At 42.0% G+C, this 25,472-nt stretch overlaps 1 protein-coding gene across 1 annotated transcript in view; it reads right to left on the reverse strand.

Moving 5' to 3' along the window:
- Positions 1–25,472, reverse strand: part of Lama3 (laminin, alpha 3) — a 202,840-nt gene that overhangs the window by 92,913 nt on the left and 84,455 nt on the right. Inside the window, exons 22-32 of the mRNA XM_013014815.1 lie at positions 24,846–24,943; positions 24,183–24,336; positions 20,068–20,228; positions 16,813–16,921; positions 14,049–14,146; positions 12,716–12,860; positions 10,140–10,266; positions 9,917–10,056; positions 7,894–8,009; positions 6,674–6,885; positions 5,535–5,739 (exon numbers count right to left, since the gene is read on the reverse strand). Of these exons, the coding sequence (XP_012870269.1) occupies positions 5,535–5,739; positions 6,674–6,885; positions 7,894–8,009; positions 9,917–10,056; positions 10,140–10,266; positions 12,716–12,860; positions 14,049–14,146; positions 16,813–16,921; positions 20,068–20,228; positions 24,183–24,336; positions 24,846–24,943 (1,565 nt within the window). The remainder of the gene's footprint in view (positions 1–5,534; positions 5,740–6,673; positions 6,886–7,893; positions 8,010–9,916; positions 10,057–10,139; positions 10,267–12,715; positions 12,861–14,048; positions 14,147–16,812; positions 16,922–20,067; positions 20,229–24,182; positions 24,337–24,845; positions 24,944–25,472) is intronic.

The raw sequence follows: 25,472 nt of genomic DNA on the forward strand, positions 1-25,472 counted from the left end.
AGCCAGCTTGGGGAGGAAAGTCCATGAGACTCTATCTCCAATTAATCACAATAAAACTTGAAGTGGCACTGTGGCTCAAAGTGGTAGAGTGCTAGCCTTGAGTAAAAAAGTTCACGGACAACACTCAGGCCCTAAGTTCAACTCCTATGACCAAGAAAAAAACAAACAACCAGTAGAGAAGTTCATCAAAAATTTTAAAATAGGAACTGGGAATTTGGCTCAGTGGTAGAGCGCTTGCCTTGCATGTCTGAGGCCCTGGGTTCGATTCCTCAGCACCATATAAGCAAAAAAGAAAAAAGCCGGAAAGTGGTGCTGTGGCTCAAGTGGTAGAGCACTAGCCTTGAGCTGAAGAGCTGAGGGACAGAGCCCAGGCCCAGAGTTCAGGCCCCACGACCAGACCCCCCCCCCAAAAAAAATTTTAAATAGATCCAGTAATCTCACTGTGTGGTATATGTCCAAAGGACATAAAAACAAAGCTTTACCCTATGTTTTTACAGCTTTATTCACAATAACAAAGGTGAGGAATCAGCCTAAGTGCCAATCAATGGATGAATGGATCAAGAAAATGTGACATATACACAATGGAATACCATTAAGTAAGTGAAATTTGTCATTTGTCACAGCATAGATGGATGATCTGGAAGGCATTGTTCTAAGTGAATTAAGTCAGGCATCAAAGTAAAATGGTGTATGATCTCATTTGTATATAGAATCTAAAAAGAGTTGGTCTTATAGAAGGTGAGTTAAGAAAACTGGTTAAGCCATACATCAATGGCCTGTGCCTATTATCCTAGCTAGGAAGCTGGGATCTGGAAGATATAAATGCTACTGTGGATGGGTAGAAAAATTCAACAGAATCCCATCTCCAAAATAACCAGTAAAAAGCAGAGTTGAAGGTGTGGCTCAAGTTAGGACACCAACCTAGCAAGCAAGCCAAACAAATGTGGAGCCTTGAATCCAAACTCTAGTAGCACACACACACACACACACACACACATACACACAAACACACACACACACACACACACACACACACACACACAGAGTTGTTAAGAGGCTGTAGAGATTCACTGGAGAATGAGAAGTGGTTAACAATAATGTGTGGTATAACTCAAAAGAAACAGTATTTTGAATGTATTTGCCATAGAGAAATGATGAAAGTTTGAGATGATTTATGTTAATTACCCTGATTTGATCACTATGGAATGGAATGTATACATAAATTGAAACAGCATTGTGCTTATAACTATGTATAATTAGGTGTGGATAAAAAATTTTAGAAGTAGATACTGAAAGAGAAAAGAACTCACGCATCAAAAAGATAAAATCATAAACATATTTTCACTCACTAACATTGTTGAGTTTTATAGACTAATAGTACCATGCACCTGTGACATAAAAGGCAAACAGATTTGAAAACCCAAGTATATTTAGAAAGTTCTTTTAGATTAAGAAGCCTCCCCAAAAGTGCTTTAGTGAAATAGGAAAGGAAAGCCAATCAGGAGAGCATCAGCAGCACTGAAACAGGAAGGTAGGAGGACACAAACAGGTGGCTAGCAGGCAGTGAGCAAAGCCATGAAAGAGGGAAGGAAATATAGCCCTTGCCAGAGGCTGACATCTGATTTGACTGTTAGTATATGCTAATAAGAGGATTATCTCAAGATGATACTGATTTCAGATTTTAGAAAGTATGGAGAGTTGAGAGAAAGAAGTTCGTGGTATAGAAGAAGGATGACAGAGTATAGGTGAGAGTTTTGAGCCTTGTTCACTACCAGGTCCCAACACCTACATGCTACCTGGGTACCCCCATTCCAGTTATTTAATGAGGTTCACCAAAGGAATTACATTTCCAATTCATTTGGGCCTCACTGGAAAGACTTCTGTCCCAAGAAGGACTCATCTGTGACCTTTTCTGATACTCTATTTCTCTCTCTTCCACAATAGTAAATTTGTCAGGACTGGCTTTTCCATTGCTACTCCTCCAAAAAGGCACATGATGTGCATGGCTTCACTGGATGTTTAGTGGGGGACATCATTTCCTTCAACCCATCTCAAATAGCTTGAAAGCGGTCAACACTATGGCAGTTTTTAAAGGAAATGTTTGGGCTGGAGGCAGAGAGCAGTAAGCAAGCAAGATCAAAGTCTTGAGTTCAAACTTTACTACTGCCAAAAACAAACAAAATTTAAAAAATAAAATAAAATAAAGTGATTCTGATCTTCTTTATATCTGTCCATGACTGATAAAGTCTATGAAGATATTCTAGCCTGTTTGTGTGTTCCAAGATTCAGACAGCATGTCTCTTCCATTTTTGAAAGCAAAATGCATAATAAAAATAAACTTAATTAAAAACACATTTAATTAAAATGCAGTAAGAACAGATGTAAATTTCTTTTTCCATTGTTATTGTATTTGGTTCAATACACATATTTGCTCTTTCGTACTGCTATAAGAATCGAATTTCTTTTTGTTAATTTTCTTTCCCTTTAAAATTATTTTTAAGTAGTTGTACAAAGGGGTTTCAACTCAACCTATCAATTTATGAGTATAATGCATCTTGATCAACATCACTCTTCCATCCTCTCTCCTCCCTGTCTATCCCAACCCACCCATCCCCTCAAGTTACATGGTTAAAAATGGAATTTCAATTAAGTATCTTTTAAGATCTTCGTGTAATAGGCTTGGGCAAGATAGACTTGATATCTATACAATATAATGTTTGTAATATTGTTTGGATACAACTAGAGATTAAAAAGAGGATTACAACATTACGTTTAAATGGAAAGTTAGAGATGATTTTCTTCACGTTTTATTTTACACATTAGGAGACTGAGACCCAGAAAGGCCATTTGTTCCCAGTGGCTTTATCATGGGACAAGACAGGCCAGGAACTCAGTTTTATGGTTCAAACTAAATGTATCCCAGCTATCTCTAGATGAAGAGTCAGTGTTGTGTCTTGTTCGAATTGTTTTTGTAATGCATTTTAAAGTAGTTTAGTATCTCTAACAGTCTGATTTTTTTCTTTTAGTGAACATGGTGAACTTTAAAACTTTTTTTTTTAATCAGTCATGGGGCTTGAACTCTGGGCCTGGGCACTGTCCCTTAGCTCTTCAGCTCAAGGCAAGTGCTCTACCACTTGAGCCACAGCGCCACTTTTGGTTTTCTGGTGGTTGATTGGAGATAAGATTCTCACAGACTTTCCCGCCCAGGCTGGCTTTGAACCGTAATCCTCATATCTCAGCCTCCTGAGGAGCTAGGATTACAGGAGTAAGTCATTGGTGCCCAGCACACTTTAAAACTTCTAAGAAGACAGAATACAACTTAAAGCTCCAGTTGTAAAGCTCTGTGTCCAGCTGCAAGACAGTCATGTCATTGGGAAAAGATAGATACTGCATTCCTGATCATTTCTTTTATATAAAGTTTTGATTTTCCTAAACATAGTTTTCATTTCCATTAGGAAATTTTCTTGAGGGGAAAAGTTTTCCCCCTCTGATACCTTATAATGAAATAAATACCTTGGGGGCAATCAAAACTTTTTTTCAGTATTTATAACTACCATGGACAATCTTTACAATTTACAGCCATGTTAAGTACAAGATTTGTTTTATATGTCTGCCAAGGACCCCTTTCAGGCAAACTCACTTTAATCATAGGTGTAATCTAAGGTTTAATCTAAGGTTAAATGTGATGCAGGTCAGTAAGATCCTGCCCCAGGTTTGGGCAGTATGAGATAACAAGCCTTGTATCTGAGTTAGGAATCTTCCCGCCTAATAAACTGTTACCATCTAAGGAAAGCCTCAGAACTCTTTCCTAAAATATTATGTAAGTTCATCCATCACCTCCAGATGCCTTAACCAATTTAAAAAATTATTAAAGCACTCTTCCTCCAACTCCTACATATCCTCCAGGACACACCATGGCAGTAGCATTGAGAAACTGTGTGAGACTATGTTTACAACCATTTATTCTGCTGATCAGAATTTCCTTCTAAACCTCTCTCTCCAGTACTCAGACAGGAAATCCTCTCCCGCTTATTTTCCCTGACTGAACTCCATCCACTGCTGCTCCATTCCCCTTCTTGTTTCCCTCCCTTCCTGTGATTAAGCACAAGTATTCCTAGGGCCCATCCCTGGCGATTGACTGACTAGTTGACTCAGGCCAGACTCACACTCATGGTTTAAAGAGTCAGAATATCCTGTGAGTCAAGTTTTTCTCTCTACTTCCTTCAAGGACCTAGCAGCCTAAAAGAGTTGGAAGGCAACAGTAAGATGTGGTGAAGGGTCTTAAGAAAAGTGACACCATGCTCCAGAGAGTTATTCGAGTTCTGTCAGGACCTGGCAAAGTGATCATATTGGAAATAGGTCTTCACTGATGTAACCAAAGTGGGGCTACCCCAGAGTAAACTGGGTCCTGGGCCAGTATGAATGGTGTTCTTGTAAGAAAATAAGAGATGGATATACACAGAGAGGATAAGGTCATGCAAAGACAGAGCCACCCAAGGAAAACAGCATGTAACGACCAGGGCAGAGATAGGAGTAATGCAGCCATAGACCAAGGCAATACCAGATGGTTAGAAAAAGGCCTGGAGCCTCAGAGAAACTGAGCCTGCCAACACTTTGATTTCAGACTTCCAACCTCTGGAGTGGTGAGAGAGAAGGCTGTGATGGTTTAAAGCCCCAAGCCAGTATTCATTTGTACAGCAGCCAGAGGAAACGAATACAAGTTGGAGACACTGAGGGCTCTGACCAGCCACTGTAGTCCTCCTTTAAGGTCCACACATGTAAGGTGTGTAGGGTGGATGATGAACCTTATGCTTTCTCCTGAATAAACCAGGCTGACTTGGATCCTGGAAGTTCCATTTTCCTGTCATAAAAATCCAGTCTCTTCTAGGAGACTGGATTCTGTTCTTCATTCTCTATAGCCACTATCCAACCCTGTTGAGATCAAGTTCTTCACCTGGGATCACGTGTCACAAATATCTTTCTTCCTGTGCAGGGCCAGACCCATTGGACCAAACCTCTTAGCTCTGAGCAGCGCTTTGGTACCATCTACCTCTTAGCTCCGTCGTTCCTGAGCGTAGCCCATTCGGCCTCCTTCCTCGCTCCCCACCAGGCCCCACGGTGGAGCCCCAGCATCTGAGTTAGGGAGGAGTTCCAAAGACTTCAGGCTTTGTTAGGTCTTTAACAGTACTGCTAGCTAACGCTAGAATACAGACAGAGGAACTCATCACTCCATACCACAGTAAGAGTCACTGATCACTCACTACAAATTCATAGTTCCTCCCCACTGTTGGTGTCATGGGCACAACAATGCTGCTGGCACAGCATACTGGAACAAGTGGGCAAGGCTGGTAATGACCTGAGGGGACTCCTGACCCAGTCACCCTAGTTCTGACCAGTTACCCTGAGCCCCTAGCAACCAATCAACCAACCCATGATGATCATTCTGCCCAGGAAGTGAATGCAGTACAGCATGTGGATGGATGGCATCTTACCTGCCAGGACAGGGCCTGACATGATCATCCACCATAGCTCACCTGCACTGCCCGCTATCCCTGTCACACTCATGGATGGCAGCGCCCACGGTGCCCTTTCTGGAACAGTTGCAGCTTTCACAGCCAGTCAGGGGATGGAAGCTGAAGGAATCCGTCTCACAGGTCTCGCACTGGGGCCTGACCGTGTGGGGAGGGCAGAGACACTGCCCTGTCATCTCTTCACAAAGGCGCCTGCCACAGTTGCATGCTGCAGGGAATAAAGAAATACCACGTGAGGCTGAGGGGTGGTAGACACCACTGCCTGATCAGCAGCAGGACCACACCAGCCACCAGGACTTCCAGAAGAAGTCCAGCCAGGAGACGTGTTTTATTTTCTCTTCATTGTGGACATGACTGAACATGATTGATCTGCGAGTCCCTCTTTTTGGGATCAAAACCAAACATAGCAAATTATCGTGTGCTGACCCTAACTGGGGCACAATTGGGCTAATTGGCTCCAAGCTAGATACTTCAAAGAACCCCCCCAAACTGCTCGTGTGGATTCACCTGAAGGTTCTAGAAGAAAGCCAACCCAGGACTACTCCCTGAAGCAGCCCTTAAAAGGTCTTGCACTGCAAGTCCGAAGCCCAGGCTCAGTACATAATACAGGAGTTCCATGGCTGTTGCTCATTCAGGCAAAGGTCAGTCCCCCTGGTGGGCTGAGTACATACCATGCACTCCTCACTGCCATACCACACCCCATACCCATGCACTGGGTCATGGGATGATTTTTTGATAGTTTAGCAAGTAGTACTTCCATGTAACCCTGGCTCTCTTATCTCAACAGAGTTTTAGCTCAGTCCCAAAATCCCCTAGGAAGGGGATTGAGCTGTCCTCGAAAAGTTCACACTCATGCAATATACCAAGTACCTGGATCACATAGCACAAGAATCGCAAATGTTTATATTCTGGAGCCTTGCCACTCAGAACATGGTCGATGGCTGGGAGGCCCTGGTGGGACCTGGGTGCTCACTGGAAATGAGAGTCTCAGACTCCAGGGTAGGTGTCCTGAATCAGGATCTGCATTTCATAAGACCTCCCCATGAGTCTCCACAGAGTGGCTTCTGAGAAGTTCTGCCCTGGGTGAGCATCAACCCCTGGGGACCAGGAAAGGCCTCCGAGGCCTGAGAACACTCACTTACGCTTGCATTGAGGGAATCCATAGTGACCCACAGCACAGCGGGTACACTGCCGCCCAATGACGTTGGGCTTGCATTGGCACTGCCCGTCTTCGGGGCTGCAGTGACGGCCAGTGGCCCCGGCTGGGTGGCACTCACAAGGCAGGGCGCCATTATGGTAGAAGGCCACCAGGGACTTGGCAGAATTCTTACAGAATCCCGAGGCTGTCTGGGGGCTGTGGAAATGAAAACAACTCATGATTGACACCCTGAGACATGTGTCTAGAAATGCCCCCCACCACCAACCTTCTCTTTCCCATTGCTCTACTAGCTGTGTCTTTGGGAGAGATTCCGGGCCCTGGGAAAATGAGAATATTCCCTCTCCCCTAACAGCCAGGTATAGCTACTCTATTCCCCACAGAGGACATCACAGAATGATAAGCGGGAACTTGGGGGTGGCTAGAAGCAAAGGGTAAACATACACTTACAGGTAGGTGAGTTATAGCTCAAAAAAGGAGTTACTTTTAAAGCACACCTCCAGGTGTGGTAACAGGTTAAGGAGGAGGAAGAGAATCATCTACGCATACTAAAGCCTACTTTTCCCAACCAGCCAACCAATTAGGCCTGACCCCATTTCACAAATAAAGTAACTGAGGTGCCTACAAGTTAAGTGACATTCCCAGGACTGAGAAGTATGGAGCAGCCAGTCAGAGACTTCAATGCGCATCAGCTGGGCTTTTGATATGACTGTATAGGAGGCCTATGTTCCTGGGGCCTCTGGAGATGCTTGGTCCATCAAGAAGCCTATGTGAGGGCACTGGGGCCAGCAGCAGAGCTCAAACATGGAATGACCTAATCCTTAGCACTTAGGGATGTGAAATGAGGGCACAAGGAGGTCACATTTTCTGGACATTCTCCATTTAGGATGGCAGAGGCAAGTGGGTACCAAGACTAACATCTTTGCCAGTGAAGAACACCCTGGGTGGCAAACAGAAAGGATCAGAGAGAAAGAGGCCTTTCTAACAGAACCCAGCTGGAGGGCAGAACTCTGCTGAGATCAAGGATGAGGGTAGTCAGACACATGGTAAGGGTCCATGAATGTGGAGGCAGAACTTCATCCTCCTTGGACCCCTGCTTCACTGCCACTTCCTTGGTGGGGGGAAAGAGAGAAGACCCAGGGCCAGCCCCTCCCTGGACTTTGCTGTGCTTGGGAATGGGAGCATGCACTGTCCCAGACCACTTACTCGATATGAAAACTGTTCCCTCCACAACTGTTAATAAACTCGAAGGACTTGTCCACCGATTTTTTGTGAAGTATCTGGTAGTCATAATTCTCTGCAGGCACCACTAGAACTCGGACCTAAAAGAAACCTATGGTCATGCAACTTGGATTTGCACGCCACTGTCTGTCCATTACACTTGCTGTTCACTAAGAATCTGTGCCCTATTGTTTAGCCCACGGAGCAAACGTAAGGCTGGGTTCAAGGCTTGTGTGCTAGGAAATAGAGCACCAGCTCAGAGCTTCAGCGGCCTTGAATCTGAGCAGGGTCAGAAGACTTGGGGGTAAACAAGGTCTGTTAGCATGGTCAGACAGTCAAAGGACCCATGCCTGGGGTTCCCCAGCACCTCCAGGGACTGTCGTTTTGTGTGTTTTAAAGGTAAGTAAGCGAAGTGGCAGAATCAACATGTAACCTGATGCCAGGGCTGGCCCCAGAAGATTACTTAGGACCTTGTAAGGAATAACTGTAGTCTTTATAAGTCCTACTATTTGTTTCTCCTTATAACTGAACAAATCAGAATGTGCCTCAAGCAAATACCGTGGGAAATTTCAAATGCCTTTGTCACTTTTCACTAGCTTCTAGCTTATAGAAACCCCATGCTTCTTCTGCTTTCCAATTCAATAGGCATTTGCTGAGCACTTTTGGCCGGGCAGTGTTGTAGGCACAGGGGATAGAAAATGAATGTCCCATGCCCTAGGACCATGGCATCCTCAGAGAGGGGGAGGAGGCACAAGTGCAGCACTGCGGGTCACAGGGGAAAGTCCAAGACATGTTTTCTTCCTGTCTGGAAGGTTCCATAGAAAAGACAAATTGTGAGCCAGGATAATGCACTAATAGCATTTCCCCAAGTAAAGAAGTGGATAGAAATATCAAAAAAAATTAAGCATGTGAAAATCTAGTGGCATGAGAGAAAATGAGATGTGCAGTGGTAAATGGTGAACACAATCAGAGAATAGAGTGGCAGGGGTTACAAGGAGAAGAAAGGGGGAAATATCAAGAGAGGTAGATGAAAGATGAGTTAGGAAAATGTCAGGCGTGCTCAGGATCAGAGTTAAACAGGTGGCTCAGAGTGAGACAGCTAGGCCAGAGTGAGACATGTGGACCAGTGGGAGGCAGATGGGCTGGGGTAAGAAGGAAGACCACAGTGAAACAGAGAGCAGAGCCTGTCATGGTGAGGAATTCCCTAAAAATTCCTGTGTTATATGGCATACCCAGGGCCACTTCTGCAAGGTGAATAACTTCCAGGACAGAATAAGATAGACAACAGGAATGTAGGACAGAAAGGAAGACCATGTCCTGAGGCCCCCGTTCAGTCTGAATGAGAGACTAGAAAACCTGCCAGAACAATCAGACCAGAGCAACATGGCAGAGTGCTATACTGTGGTTCAGAGGAAGGAGAGAAGGCCTATCACCAGGAAGTCTGGATAATGGGAGGCTATGAGTCCCTCAATCAATGTAATGAACAAAGCAAGCAGTGCTGGGTCTCTGCAGGCAACAGCCCAAGTCTGAAGGGCTCCTAAGATCCTTGGGTGATACAGACATTCGATAGATGGTCATATATGTGGTTGGGAGTTCAGAAAAGATTGGGGTTGAATTTAGAGATATGGGTGCCATACCCACAGGGCAGACAGCAGAATCAACAGGCACTGACATTGGGGACAGAGAGCCACGAAGGGAGCAAGTGAGAAAGTGGGAGACATCTGAGAAAAAGCAGCAGTATGGGGCCAAAAGAGGGACCGAGTGAGAACTGCTTGAAAGAGAGGCCAGGAGGATGAGGAGTTGGCAGAGACTGGTGACAGGCCAGATGCCCACTCCCCATTATTTCTGTTTCCCTTGGTTTTAATTGCCAACCACTTTTTACTTTTGATAGCTATAAATGAAAACCTTTGTCTAGGAATGTAACTTCAAAAACCCCTGTCATGAGCCAAACAAATTCACAGAATGGCAGCCAAACAAGAGCAAAATGGTAAGGACAAGCAGAACTCACCAATATTAAGGACTTCCCTTCTGGAACCTTCACAGTCACAGCCACCTCAGGCTCTGAGATGTCAAATTCAACCTGGCCTTTAGTAATCACTTGATCCCGGCATCCAAGCACATGGGGGCAGAAAGAGGCAAGGAAGGAACCTAGACAGAGCAAGAAGATTTCCACTCACAAGCTGGTACACGGATGCCTGCCATGCGTCCAGAGCCTGGTATTGGCAGCTCACCTGACCAAGGCTGTCCTCCATCTACAAACACCTGGGCGGGAAACGTTGGGTGCACTGTTTGATAAAAGTGGATGACACAGACATACCGGCCTAGGTGTGGTACAAGTCCTCTCAGGGTCACTTGGCTCTAAGGAGAAAACAAAAACAAAAACCAAGAAATGCCCAAGCTGAAAAGCTTTGAAAAAATGAGGGGATATGTAAAGGTTGCTGTGGTTTCAATGTAGGTGGTTCCATTAAAATGAATGAGAGTCAGTTCCTCATTGTAGCTGTGTTGGAGGGGGGGAGATGTTCAAATCATGGGGACAAGGCCCTCATGAATAATAGATGGACAGGGTCTCTCAGAGTGCCCATTTACAAGTCCTACCGTGCGGTGTCTTATGCTGTGGGATGGCTTAGTATGAAGTCCTTTGGCAGATGTGGCCACCCATTCTTAGACTTCCCAACCTCCAGAACCATGAGCTAAGTAAACCTCGACTCTTAGAAATGACCCACTCTCAAGTACTCTTTTATGGCAATGTGAAATGAACCAAAGTAGGGATGAAACATCCAAAACAACCTACATAGTCACTGGAGCAAAATGATAACCTATGTATTCCTGCAGAAACCTTAGCATGGCTATTTACAGCACACTTAATTTGCCGTTACAATTGGAAGGAAACGAAATGTCTCTCACCTACCAAATGGACAAGCAAACTGTGCTACAACTATATATTTCATGGAGTCAGCAGGGGGAAGGAGTAATTTGGTTAACTACTTTGAAAATTGGTAATGTTTACCCAAGACAAGCATATAACCTAGCATCTACAGCCCTGGGCATGTCCCATAAGTGTGTCTACTGTAGTGAACGCTAGTTGTAATAACTATATAATAAAGACCCAGCCTCCAGGTAATTTAGTGAAGAGTACTTGTAAGACCCTAGGTTTGAACCTTAGCACCACCAAAAAAAAAATCCTCCTAAAAATGTAATAGTGAAAGAAAAGAGAATGTGTTGTACTCTCTATCCTTCCAACAGAAGGTAGTTAAGCAAAGAAACAGATGGTTTCAGGCCTTTTGTAATGTATAATCTGATTTAAGATAAAACACGCACAGACAATTCATATGACTATGATAGAGTTAATTGTGATTCATGAAAAAAAAAGTTTCAGCCTCCATTTGAGATATTTGACCATTGATACATTTCGAATTCTACTACTTTCTGCGTCTTTTGCTTTACAAGTGGACAATACGATAAGGAAGTCCAGAAGTTCACTCTATTGGCCTAGATGGAAAGGTCAAACCACACCAATTCCAGCTCATAGGTTGGGAGCCCTTACCTTAGAATTGGACCCATCCTTAGCCTCACAGCAATCACAATGAAATCCAGAGCCACACTCCTCCTTCTGCTAAAGTGTGTGAACTCTCTTCTCTCCCAAAGACAAGACAACATCCCAACAGTAACATAAGAAGTATTGTCGGGGCTGGGAACGTGGCTCAGTGGTAAAGTGCTTGCCTTGCATGCATGAGGCCCTGGGTTCGATTCCTCAGCACCATATAAGCAAAAAAAAAAACCCAAAGTGGCGCTATGGATCAAGTGGTAGAGCACTAGCCTTGAGCTGAAGAGCTGAGGGACAGTGCCCAAGCCCAGAGTTCAGGCTCCACAACTGACAAAAAGAAGAAGGAGGAGGAGGAGGAGGAGAAGGGGGAGGGGGAGGATGGGAGGAGGAGGAGGAGGAAGTATTGTCATCTTTGAGATGAGAGCTATAACCCAGGGAAGGCTAGCCAACTTACAGAAGATCATATACTAGTTTGATGACAAAACTAGAATTCAGTCAATTTGATTTTAACTCAGTTCCCTTAACTGTAAAATCCTATAGGATCTTATTTGATTTTTCTCTTTCAAGTCCCATTAATTTCCAAGTGTGCTGCTATAGAACTAATATAAGTGGTCTTTGACAATACAAGGACATAATATCATCAGAACCTTAAGTATATTTCCAGAATCTAGAACTTTACAACTCCCATGAGTTTATAGTTGACAGTTTAAAAAAAAAAGCAACATAGAGTATATTTCACTTCTGTGCTCTAGATAGTCAATTCATATGTGTTTTTTTGAGGACTTTTTGCCTGAAAGATACTATTCAAGGTACACAAGGGAATATGTAATAGCTTATTAGCTACAGCAGAGATTCTCAAAGTCTTATGATCATAGTTAGGGGAAAAAAAACACAATAAACTCCACAATGCCAAACACAGAAGCCTATGCAAATACAAGTATCACAAATAAGCCTTGAAAAATGGCCTATGTACAGAGATCCAGAGGTAAAGGGCACCTCAGGCTGGGTGACCAGGGGCAGGATTAACCGGATACCTGTATTTCTGAGTTGTCCACAGTTGAGAGTAGGAGCTTCCAAACTTTAGGGGCATCAGGTTAACCTGGAGGGAATCTTAAAAGACAAATGACAGGCCTCAGCCCAGACTTGGATCAGAAACTCTGTGGGGGGGGGGGTGTGCTTGTTGTATAAGTTTCCAGATAAGGTGGATGCTGCTGCTCAGGGGCCTTGCTGGTCTAGAAGCAGTACATTCATGTAAAGTCCTACCTGTGAGTCTTCCAAAGTGACGCCAGGAATGACACCCTCAGAAGGGGAAGACTCCTGGGGCAAGAGAGAGGAAGGCCCCCGACTAGGGACATCTAAAATTAAGGCTGTTGGAGGAGTTTCATGGGGCAAGGAGACACAGGTAGCACTGAAAAATAAAACATTTAAAAATCTTGTTTTACAGTAATCCAAAAACACTATGCAGCTATCTATCAGCAAAGAAGCAGACTTTGAACACAGGACCAAGGAAGCATCAAAGGGCTGCCTGATGGGAACCACAGGACTCTAAAGACTTTCCTATAGAAATACTTCAATTGGTCAGCCAAGCACATTCTAGCTCCCTCAATGCAACTAATAAAGACAGAAAGAAAATTCTACTTTCAAAGTACAATATGCTAGGTAGAAACGTACTCAAACTTCACTTTCCCCAACTAAAATTAACTATTAAAATGAGAGCAATGCAATACATCATTATCATCTCTCTATATTAATATTGACATAATGTTCTAGAGAAGAGAAACAAATACCCATCATTTCTTTCAGGCACAGCCAGCTCTGCATTGACTTAGAGGTTTCTACAGTCCTAAGTACAAAGACAAGAGTTTCATGACTGGATATTTTTCAATCTACAACAAAACAATCCTACTAAAACTCTGCACCAATGAGTTGATTCTAATAACAGTGTTGTGAGATAAGTCATTATTTTTGTGGGTTTTTATTTTCAAATGAAGAAAATCAGACATGAAGAGTAAAGGATTGGAACAAAGTAAGGCCTCAAAATAGAACTCAGTGATCCTGCCTTCAAGGCCTGGGCTTAACCATTTCCCTAGCCAGATACTGTGTGCACAGCCTGAAATTAAGGCATGCTAGAAAACTTACATCTCTGGAAAACTGTTCAGCTGTCTTTTCTCATTCTAACATCTATCACCAGAGTTCAGCACCTTGGCTTTACAATCATTCCTTCAGTTACACAGAAGTTGAACTTTGTGAATCCAAAATCCTTAGTCCTCCAAAATCTGAGATTCTTTGGGGAACTGACCTAATGCCACAGTGGAAAATTCTTCACCTGATTTTACATGACAAGTCATAACCAGAGCAATATTGTATAAAATTACCTATAGGTGATGTGCATAAGATATACATGACACCTAAAATCATTTCAAATTTAGACTTGCATCACATTCCAAGATATAGCATTATGCATATGCAATTATTCCAGATTTTTAAAACTCCAAAACCCTGAATGTCAATTTGAACTTCAAGGATAGTCAAGTCTTAGAAGTCTTACAGTATCCTTCACGGCATCAATAAGGAAAAAAGGAAGGAAATACATTACCTTTGATTAGCAAATGGCCCATAGCTGGCAATACAATGGACTTGAGGTCTCACAAATTCTGTTGAGAATTCTTCAATGGGTATGATACAAATCTGATGCTGTTGAGCATGCAATGCAAAAAGGCATGGTGCAGTTATCAGCAAAACCAGTGACATAGCCATTGTTTTTTAAAAAAAGAATAACAGGGCACTGAATGGCTCATGAGTAATCCTGGCTACTCAGGAGGCTGAGATTTGAGGACTTTGGTTTGAAGCCAGTCCATGCACAAAAGTTTGTGAGATTCGTTTCCCCAACTAACCACCAAATTGCCAGCAGTGGAGCTGTGGCTCAAGTGGTAGACCACTAATCTTACACAAAAAGGCTCAGGGACAAGTTCAAGCCCCAGGACCAACACGCACGCGCACGCGCGCACACACACACACACACACACACACACACACTAAGAGACCATCCTGAAATGTTATGATTATTTAAAAATAGTAAATACTGCAGTGTGCCAAGCAAGCCCCATGGTATCATCATGAGCATTAAACTCTTTATTCTATCATAAAGGATCACTGACATAAATTGCTATTGGAATAATCTCATAAATAAAGCTAAGAATAAAATCAAATGAAAGTTAAAAAACAACCCTTTTCAATGATTTTCAATACTTGGCTTTTCTATCTTTCCCAGGGTTGGTACTGGCTCTGGAGAGCCTTGGGCAAGGAGAGAAGGGATGTGGCAGCCAGGTAGCCAGAGAGCCTGGGATGCTCCTGGGAGATATACCCTTCTTCATAAAGAATACTCATAAGACGTGCACACCTGGACTTTACCAAAGAATCCATTTCCAAAGATAGGGGGCTGGGAAGGTGGCTCAGTGGTAGAGTGCTTGCCTTGCATGCCTGAGCCCCTGGGTTTGATTCCTCAGCACCACATAAGTAAAAAGAAAAAAAGCTGGAAGTGGTGCTGTGGCTCAAGTGGTAGAGCGCTAGCCTTGAGCTGAAGAGCTGAGGAACAGCGCCCAGGCCCAAAGTTCAGGCTCCACGACCGGACCCAAAAAACAAACAAACAAAAATAAAAACCCCAAAGATACACATTTTAGGCACACAAGAAAGGCAATTGTTGGGGTTGGAGGTGTGACTCAATTGGTAGATGCTAGCCAATGAGCAAAAGCATCAGGTACCAAGTTCTGGTCTTGGACCAAAAAAGCAAAGAAAGGCATTGTTAATTATCAGTATAATATATTTAAAATCAAAACTGGTAATAACCAACTTGTTGGTAAAAGTATTAGGAAGAACAAAAAATTATTGAATATCACTGAGACTGGAAAGGGAGAGATTATAATACTATAAGACCAAGATGTACAAGACCCCAGCCCTCATGGAACATTTGTTCTAGTCAACCTTGACCCTCAATGACACGCAGCTATTTTAAAAATGATAACGCTCTACTTAAAAAAATGAAAAGTCAAATTCCCAGGATAATTTCCCACAATGAGGTTTGATTTGCTTGGACTGCTATGTTTCAATAAGACAGCTATAATTCTGTCAGAATTTTAAGAACACTAATTTCTTATATTCAAAGGTTTGAATATTATCAGGCACAAATAGGTCAGACATAGTCTAATAAGCTGGCCTGGCATTTCCCAGGGCATGATACATGCTTAATACTTGTCATAATAGGAAGTTACTTCACATGTGGATAACCTGAAATTCCCTGAGATACTAATTATAAATCTTACCACACTTTCCTAGACAGATCTTATTGTGTCTGTGTTCAAGTTCTATCATTACAAGAGTATGCATGATTGTTACTGAGCTTTTCCAGTTGTCATTTTAACTTTTTTTTCTTCCTTTTTTTTGTCTGTCATGGGGCTTGAACTCTAAGCCTAGGCATCATCTCTCAGCTCTTTAGTTCAAGGCAGGTGCTCTACCACTTGAGCCACAGCACCACTTCTGGTTTTCTGGTGGTAAATTGGAGATAAGTCTCATGGACTTTCCTTGCCCGGGCTGGCTTTGAACCATGATCCTCAGAACAGATTCAGCCTCTGGAGTAGCTAGGATTACAGGCATTGGCACCTATCTCATTTTAACTCTTAAGAGTGTATATCCAACTAATACTCGTGAAATAGAGAAAGTGTTTTTGATATTTGCTATTGTTGTTGTTTTCTAACACTAGGGTTTGAACTCAGTGCTTTGAGTTGCTAGGTTGGCACTGTACTACTGGAGCCATGCCTCCAGCTCTGTTTGTTTGCTGATTATTTTAAGATCGGGTCTCACAAACTTTTCTGCCCAGGCTGGTCTTAAACTGGGCTGCTCTAGTTCTCAAGTAGCTAGCACTGCAGGTATGAACTACCAGCACTCAGCTAAAATTGAGTTTTAAAAAGTGATTATAAAATGTAAAGGCTTGATGGAATTTGCAATTTAATAAGGGATAATAGGACAGTAAAATGGGAAAACAATTAAATAACCAATGACATTTTTATACTCTGGCATTAACACTAAGGTAAGAGATACAAAAACAAAAGCAACTTCATTTCTACTAGCAATTAATAAAACTTAATGAAATGGAATTTGTGAGATGGTCACATTTGATGGCTAAAGTTTATGAGGTAATATTATAAAGACTCAAATAAATGAAGAGGCAAGTTCAGCTGTTGATGAGAAGAACACCCATTAAACTGGCAATTCTTCATAGATTAATTTTATAGATATAATCCAAGAGAGCCAAACTCCTAACATGCAAACTCTTCTAAAGTTTAATAAGCAAAACAGAAGCATACCAGAAGGAACTGGGCCTTGTGTGCCTTGAGCTGAATGTCTGCATCTGCTAATAGTTCATGCACAGCCACGCGACTCATGCTATCAACCACCAGGCTCCGGCAGAGAATGCTGCAAGAGGGAACAGAGTTTCCTCAGCCTTAAAGGTGGGAGTCTCCCTCCTTGTGTACCTTCATCCGGGCTGGCTGATTTTCTTCAGTTTCTGTTACATATAACTAAATGAAACAAGTGAGATTTCCTGCATCACAGATGAAGAGGGAGTGTAGCCTACCAGGGTTTCAATGTCCCTTCCAAAACTCATTTTTGTAATTTAATCGCCACCCTGACATTTAAGAAGTGGTTAGGACTCAAGGGCTTGTCTTTCATGAACGGATTAGTGTGGTTGTCTTGGGAGTGGGTTAGTTATGTCCAGGTGGTTTTGTGATAAAAGTGGGATCTTCCACGCATGTGCCCTGCTGTCCTTCCACATTCCAGTAAGGGCTAATTCAGCACAAAGGCTCTAGCACCATGTTTGTGGACTTCCCAAAACTGTGAGAAACCAGCTTCTTTTCTTTATAAACGATGCTATATGAGATCTTCTGTTGTAGTAGCACAAATAACTAAGAATTTCCATGGGAAATGTGGCCACTGCTACACCTCTCAGGGCTAAAGGCCCAGCTTACCTTTTCCATCTGACTTGATGAAACATGTGTTTTAGTCATGGAAAAAAAAAAACAGCCCAAGGGTGGTGATGCAGATCTCCAACACACTGACTTCTTGGAAATTTGCCAGTATTCTCTGAACTATTCAAAATTAAAGTACCAATCCGTGATCATCCCACACTCACTAAACATGGCTGATCTTAATCAACATCCAGGAAAAAACCCAGACTTTGCCTTCAATACTCAACCCTCCTTCCTTCCTCATTCCTACCTCCCACTGGTAAGCGACAGTTTGAGATAATTTAAAATAACACAGTTTCACACTAAATAATACAATGGCACTCTTCTAATGGTAATATTCTTTGTAGTGGTAAAACCCATAAAGGAAATGGGAATCCATAAAGGAAACTAGAATCCTTCTAGTTTCATATTCTATAGAAACTTTCCTGTTTATAAATATAATATGAAACAAGTGACATATTAAGACAAAGTGACTATTCCTGATAAATATTTGCAATAATTTAGGCAATGGCTATGGATAAAGACTAAAATAAAATAAAATATACAAAACAGAATTTGTGCATATATTAGAAATTAAATAATCATGTGTGTGTGTGTGTGTGTGCGTGTGTGTGTGCATGGGTGTGTATGAATTCAAACACATTTCTTTTGGATTTAAGCAAAATTCTAGGAGGTATTAAATATAGTGATTTATTGAAGTTTAGCTTTATGCTTTATTAAATTCTTACTAAGAAATAACTTAATAGGAGTAGGAGTACTAATTTAATTACGGGTGGTCACTTCCCTGTGGAAAGAAGACTTGAATTATCACTGTTTTGGAAAGTGGTATTCTTGCTAACACTACTGCTATTTTGCTGAGATATTGGTTTTATTTTTAACAATCTAGTTATAACTCACTTGAGAAAGGCTAGAAAACCTTTGAACATCAGCAGAAGATAGTACAATGTTAAACAAGCTTGTCATTTAAAATGGGGGTCTTTCGGGGACAAATAATTCCAATAATGCCATAGTTCAGATTCCCTTATTTGTGGCCAATTCATTTTCACTCACCTATGCGATGGTTGAGGAAAAGAGAAAGGAAATATTGTAGCTGAGTTTTAAAAGAAATACAATGCAGCTGGAAATTGTTCATTCACAGTCTACTGGAATGCTGTCCTAGAAGTCTAATAACAGAGACTTGTAAAGCAAACTTTGGGGTTCTTATGTAGAGTGTCATGTAGTTCCCCCTCAGTGACCCCATTCAGACAACCCTCATGGAATCCTGAAAGCGAATTCCTTCTTTCTTTGGTTTTGAAATGTTTTGTGTCTGAAATATTCTCAGAGCCCTTCTGAGATGATTCCAAGCGTCACTAAAGCCGTCTCTACTTTGGATCATGTAACATCAGAATTAAGCCGCATGATCTGGAAGGTGGAGGAGATGGAGTTCAACTGGAAGGTGGGCTTGTAGGGATGGGTATGGAGCTGCCCTTCCCAAAGCTCTGTGGCTGGCTTCCAGTGAGGAAGTGTCCTGCCATCTGAGAATGCACTAAGAGTGTACTTCCAGTGGGGCTAATGTCACCTGTAGATGAAATCATCTATTCACAGCGCAAGAACATTCTGGGGAACTCTTTGAAACCCATCTCGTGTTTGTATTAAAAATTCAAGGTCAGAGCAGAGGAAAGGCATAGAGGTAGATTATTTGCCTCATACACACAAGACCCTGGGTTTGGGTCTGTCCTTCTATACTCCCACACACATACCCTTATTCCACTACACAAAGCCTTCAGGGTTGTGTTTTTAGGGTTATGAGGGCTTAACATTAATTCAATAGCCATTCTATTAAGTCTTGTAAAAGTTTCCATTCTAAACAACTAAAAAGTATTACTTCTTGCGTAACTTCTTCCGCTTTCAGGGAAGATATCCAAATACTCAAGTGATCTGTGTTTGACAACAGGCAACATGAATATAGAAGAAATAGAATGTTCAAGACTTTGGGCAAAACCTGGTAGATTTACTGTAGTTCTCCAACTGCTATTTCAAGGGACTCCAACTCCTACAGTCACCTATATAATCATGTGGAAACACCTCTTGTACTGATGCTTTAATAAAAGCAAGTCCCTGAAATGCTATGCAAAGAAACCATTTTTAATATGCTGTCCAGTGAGTGCTCTCAGAAGAAGAACTTTATCAAGACAATTTTTTAAACCTTGTCTTTTTTTTCACCTGATAATAATTCAACATGAGTTACCCCAGCTCTGATAGCATGTTGCAAAAGCAGGTATATACTTCTTAACATTGAAAAGGAATCTTTTTTTTCATTACACTGTGCATCTGTATACCTTACAGAGCCTTTGAGGTGAGAATACTGAATTCACTGCACCATGCAGGGCTGATAAAAAATTAAAGTAGTTGGGCAGCATCACTGAATCTGAACCAAATTTCTAGGTAGACCATGTGATCTTTTAAGAAAATACAGGACTCCCAACATCCATGCTGGGGATGTTTGTTTCCTCAAAGAAAAAAACAAGGCTCCAATGCAAATAAAAATGGAAGCTCCTCCAGGCAGACCTCCTACTTGTCTTGTGCAGAGGAATTCCTGGGGATAAAACTGGTTACCTGTACTTGCAGCTGTATATGTTCACCTGGCCTCCCAGAACAGACCCAGGGCTCTTCACACTGACATCCACCACAGACAACTGGTCTACTTCAGTGGCATATTCCAGCACAATCATGTAGTGGCCCACTTGTGGGACATGCAGCGGCAGATGCAATTCCACCTGCCAAAGAGGTGGAGCAGACAGATGGTCATCCAGATCTGTGATGCCCTCGGGATGTTAATATCCACAACAGAGAGGACAGAGGAGACTCCTGGAAGAATGGTTATGTGTCAAAAGAGTAATAAATGTGAGAAAGGATGTGGAAAAAATACAGATGACTTATTAACTACTGGGTCTGAGTTTGGGATGTGCAGTCAGATTGTCTGTGGTTCCAGGGCTTGTCACTGATATCTTGTGTCAGTATCCTCCATATAAAATGAGGATAACATCAGTACCTACTTCTTAAGATGGTTATGAGGATTAAATGAGTTAATACAGGTAGAGCTCTTCAAACTGAGGGTAGCATGTAATAAACTACACAAACACTGGTGATGACAATTGTGATTATTGCTTTTGCCATGATTTGCTTTTTCTCAATAGTATTTCAGCTTTAGCTGTGTAGCCATACCTCATTTTGTAATAGCTAACATTCTATAGCACAAACATAAAATTATCTTACTGCCTGTTAATGGACACTTAGGCCCTTCATAACTTTCTCTACATCATATACTATTAAATCATCACCATCATCATCATCATCATCATCATCTATACATCCTTGTGCTAGTATTTCTATAAGGTTCCCAGAAGTCAAATAACTAAGTTAAAGTGTTATATGTATACAGTTAATACTTGAGCCAACACTGGAGTTACATTTCTTAGTAGTATTAACTAACTCATTCCATAAGCTCAGGCTCAGCAGAACATTACCACACTTAATTTAAATGGTCCTTGCCTTCAGGAAGTTCATATTTACTGTTCCTTCTGAATAGCCTGAACCACATAATTACTATTTTTCACAGTGATTTTTTTTCCTACCACTTAAATAATAGAAAGACTTCCCTTGGGGGAAAACATGGATAATCCACCCCATTTTTGCTCTTAGAGAGTGAAGTACTGCATAGCCACTGGCCTATATAGAGAAGTCATTACAAGCTTCTCTCCCCTGGGCCTCTCCAAATGAATGCTTCTCCATCTTTACCCCACCACACAGCAGAAGTGGCTCAATGACTTATCAGGACTTCTCCCAGAGGTTTTTATTTGGTTTGAGTTCTAGCAGCACTCTATTGTAAATTTCCACTGAGCTTCCTTCTTTGAGTCCTGTGATTGATTTTTTTTTTGAAGAATGGTTGGAAGAATTTACAGTACATTTGATGGTAAAAGCAAGTTTTGATGAACTCACGTAAAAGACAAAAAAAATGAGTAACAGAAAGTTTATATTTTTGGTCTCCATTATTTACCTTTTAAATGGGAAACTTGACTGGAACCTGTGTCAAACTAGTTTTGTTGCCAAACCTGCCCTCTCCTATTTATTTTTTCAGGGTAAAGACACAGAAAGTGGGTTCATCAGCTCTGTTGTTTTTGCAAAGCTAAGAGAGGATAGCTGAATGTTGAAATGAGGATTTAAATAATTTGGCCAACAAATTATACATCTGCCCTAGGTCAGGCCACTGGCCAGTTGCTGGGCATGTGTAGGAAATAAGGCAGATAGTGATCTGCCTTTCAGACAGACTTTAATCAAATAATAGACAACATGAAAATTAGGATGTAAAAGTACATTTATGATAAAACTCAGAAGAGGTATTCTAGACACATGTGAGATAGGCCTGACCTAATCAGGAAGATACAGGAGAGGAGATGGTTTCCCAGAAGAAGCAATGGTTTTGTTGAGGAGAGTAAGAACTAGATCACAAGGGGAGGGGAGGAAGAATAGCAAAACAGCCTGTAGTAGGAGGCTCCACTACAACGTAAAATGTAACTGGGCCACATGCAATGTAACTCCAAGAGACTGAAGGTAGACCAGAGTGACAAGGAACAGAGCAACAGCAGTATGATACATTGAGAGATAAAAGCAATCTTATAGCACATAGTGAAATGTTTGTCTCTATCGGATGGGATATTATAATGTTTAGATTGTATGTGTGCATGCATTTGTGTGTGCATTCATACATGTATGTGTGTATGTGTGTGTGTGGTAGGGCTGGAAGGCAATGATGATCAGATATTCCTCTCAGAATGAGCATGTAGCATGGCTCCTGTAGCATGGAGAATGGACTGGGAGATACAGTGAACAAGAGCAGGTGGGGCTGAGTTGATTAGGTGGCTATTGTGGAGGTCCTCATGAAACATGATGGTACAGATTGAATATCCCTTCTATGAAATGTTTGGGACAAGGAATGTTTGAGATTTTGGAGTTTTCCAGAATTCAGAATTCTTTCATATACATACTGAGATATTTTAGGGAGGAGATTCAAACCTGAAAACATGAAATGTATTTGTTTCATATCCAGAAGAAAATTAATCCCACAAGAATAATATGAAAAGAATCAATTTGGGACTGAGGATGTAGCTGAATGGTACATCACTTGCCTACCAGCACACTATGCACACATAAAAATAATGTCAGATATCTTTTAGGGCCTCTTCTAATTCTGTAAGTGAATTTTGGCATAATAATCAATAACAGTACTGTCCAGAGAACTTCCTGTGATGATAAAAATATTCTGTCATCTACACTGTCAAACACTGGACAGGTAACTATGGATACCTTGAAATGTGACTAGGGCAACTGAGGAGCTGACTTTTTAGTCACAGTTAGATGTAATTAATTTAAATTCATATAGCCACAGGGGCTAAAGGATACTATAATGCCACTATTTATCTGTAGGCATTTAGATAAAACAGTAAAAAGTATTGCCCAATAAAAAAGAACAGCTCAGGAATCAGTCTTTTTATGAATCAATCTGAAATGGCTGTAGCTCTGGGCTAAACTAAAGGTGACACATGATCTATGTCATTAATATGTCTTTGGAGGCCTGGTTTACCTTAGCTGTGCCCCTTTGCTGCAGGAACACACAGACACACACACAATGCACACAAATGCATGCACATATGTATAGGTACGCATGTATATTGTTTATGTGTATGTATGTGCAAAGTATGGCTGTATGTGTGTACACTACATAGAAAGGAATGCAGTAAACTTAATGTTCGAGTGGAGTAGAGGGAAGATCATTTTGTTTCTATTCTATTTCACTATACTTTGTTTATCTACACTTATCTTTCCTTACTCAATATAACAAGCATGTTTCATAAAATAAAAATTCTAAAAAAATTAAAATGCAATGAAGACTCTATTTTAAAAATATACCTAATACTTTTAGCTGCTACCTTTAAAATGTTGGGAGAATATATACATCTAAATGTTTGGGAAGAATTAAGGCCACTGACATTTTCATTTCACATAATGAATCTCTGAATAAACAGTTTCTCTAATGGTAAATGAAGCTGCAGTAGAGGAAGCTGGGTTTACTGTGTTCATGTTGAAAGGCTGCATTATGGGTTCTTATTGCTAATATGCTGTACTTTTAATTCAAATCTTGAATCAACACATTCTTACATCTGGTTTTGGGGCTCAAAGAACTCCTGGAAGAAAAGCAGTACCAAGGCCTGTAATAACTCGTCCTCCAAACCACAAGGCAAGCTGCCTCAGAGTGTAGCAGTTCCAGGTTCTGAGCCCCAGGAATTTAATTGTTACAAATTGCTTAGCCTACAGGATTGTGCAGTGAGATATTTGTCCTTTTAGGGTCAGCCAGGAAGTGTCTGGAGGCTTTTAAGGTTGAGTCTTTGCCTGAGTCAGGTAGAATGCAATGTCCCCTAGGTCTGAGTAACCCAACAAAAAGGATTCTGTGGTTGCCCATGCCCCTTGCTATGTTGAGGGACTGCTCTGGGAGCAGCCCAATGCAGCTCAGTGTGAGGCGCCATCCAGGCCCAACCCAAACCAGAGAAGTCAGCAAAGGTTGACCAACACCTCTGAGAAATTCTTCCAGAGTCCCCTGGGTCTGAGAAGCAATTGTGGTCAGGTATGGATAGAAGGGAATATTAGCTTTGACAATAAATCAAAGTCTGTCCTACCTGCGTCCCGCTGAGGTCCACCATGACAGGGTGTGCAGGGGTGGGCTTCCTCATAGCCAAGGGTCTTGGCTCCCCTTCAAGCAGGGAGTGTCTGGCCTCACAAGCCAGGGTACAGGAGAACCTGGTCACTGGCAAATGCTGGTAAAGCAAGCAGCTTTACCAAGGACAACAACAAAATACAATCATCACAACATGAATATCAAAGTGCATCCCAGAAGCCCCGTAGTCATTCCATTCTCCTTCTCCCTCATCATGCACCCTCCCTTCAGCAACTCTTACTCAGTGTCCCCTGCAGAAACCCAGCAGGAAAGTCTCATCACACCAGGAAGGGAAGAAACAAAGGTCCACAAGCCGGGATTCAATCTTAAACTCAAGCCTCCCACGAGATTTGTGACTTTGAGGCTATTACTTAAACATGCAGCAATATTTCCACGTGTTTGGGGCATTAGCCACTCAGAAACCAGCCACCCCCAAGCCAAGGGCTTTGGGATTCCTTCTTTAAGGAAATAAGATCCAGACTAAAAATTACAATGAAAAATAATTATCCAGAGCATCCTGCAGCAGTTGTGCCCTTGACCTCTATGGTGAACCCTTGGGCTCAAGGCTCCTAATTCAGAGGACCCTGAGGACAATGTGGCTGTGTCTTCTGCCCCTCATACTAACTTGGCCTGGGGAGATCCTGCTGGGGCACATGGCGCTGTGACTGGCAGCTGCAGCAGGGGGGCTTCGTAATAGTCCCTGGGGAGCAGCACCAGGTAATCCTAGCAAACAAAGGCCAAAGAGACAATGATTCATTTTGCTGGCAGCACTACTTGAGCAAATAAAAACCACCAAACATCCTGGATAAATTAGTACCAACCAGATGAAGTCACTGGAGAATCTCTCCATCCCAACTGCCTGCTCCTCACCTTTCCTCTCCTTTTCTAGCCATGCTTACAGTTCTTTGTTTTGTGTGTGTGTGTGTGTGTGTGTGTGTGTGTGTGTGTGTGTGTGTGTGCTAGTTTGTTTTGGACATAGGGCCTAACACTTTTGCCTAGGCCAACCTGAGACTGCAGCCCTCCTACCTTCACCTCTTCAGTAGCTGGGATTTCACTGATGGGCCCTTCTCTACAAGTCCTTTACACACTAGAGATAAGCTCCTCAGGGTGAACATATGTATTTTTTAAATACCAAGGAAATTTTTGCTCTCTTCTTGATCATTTATAAACCCACAAAGGAATAAAGATAATAAACTGTCCATGGATAGGATGCTCCTTTTGAGATTCTGGTTGCCTTCATCACTACAAAATC

This window comes from Dipodomys ordii, unplaced genomic scaffold, assembly GCF_000151885.1.
Source record: "Dipodomys ordii isolate 6190 unplaced genomic scaffold, Dord_2.0 Scaffold25, whole genome shotgun sequence".
NCBI lineage: Eukaryota > Metazoa > Chordata > Mammalia > Rodentia > Heteromyidae > Dipodomys > Dipodomys ordii.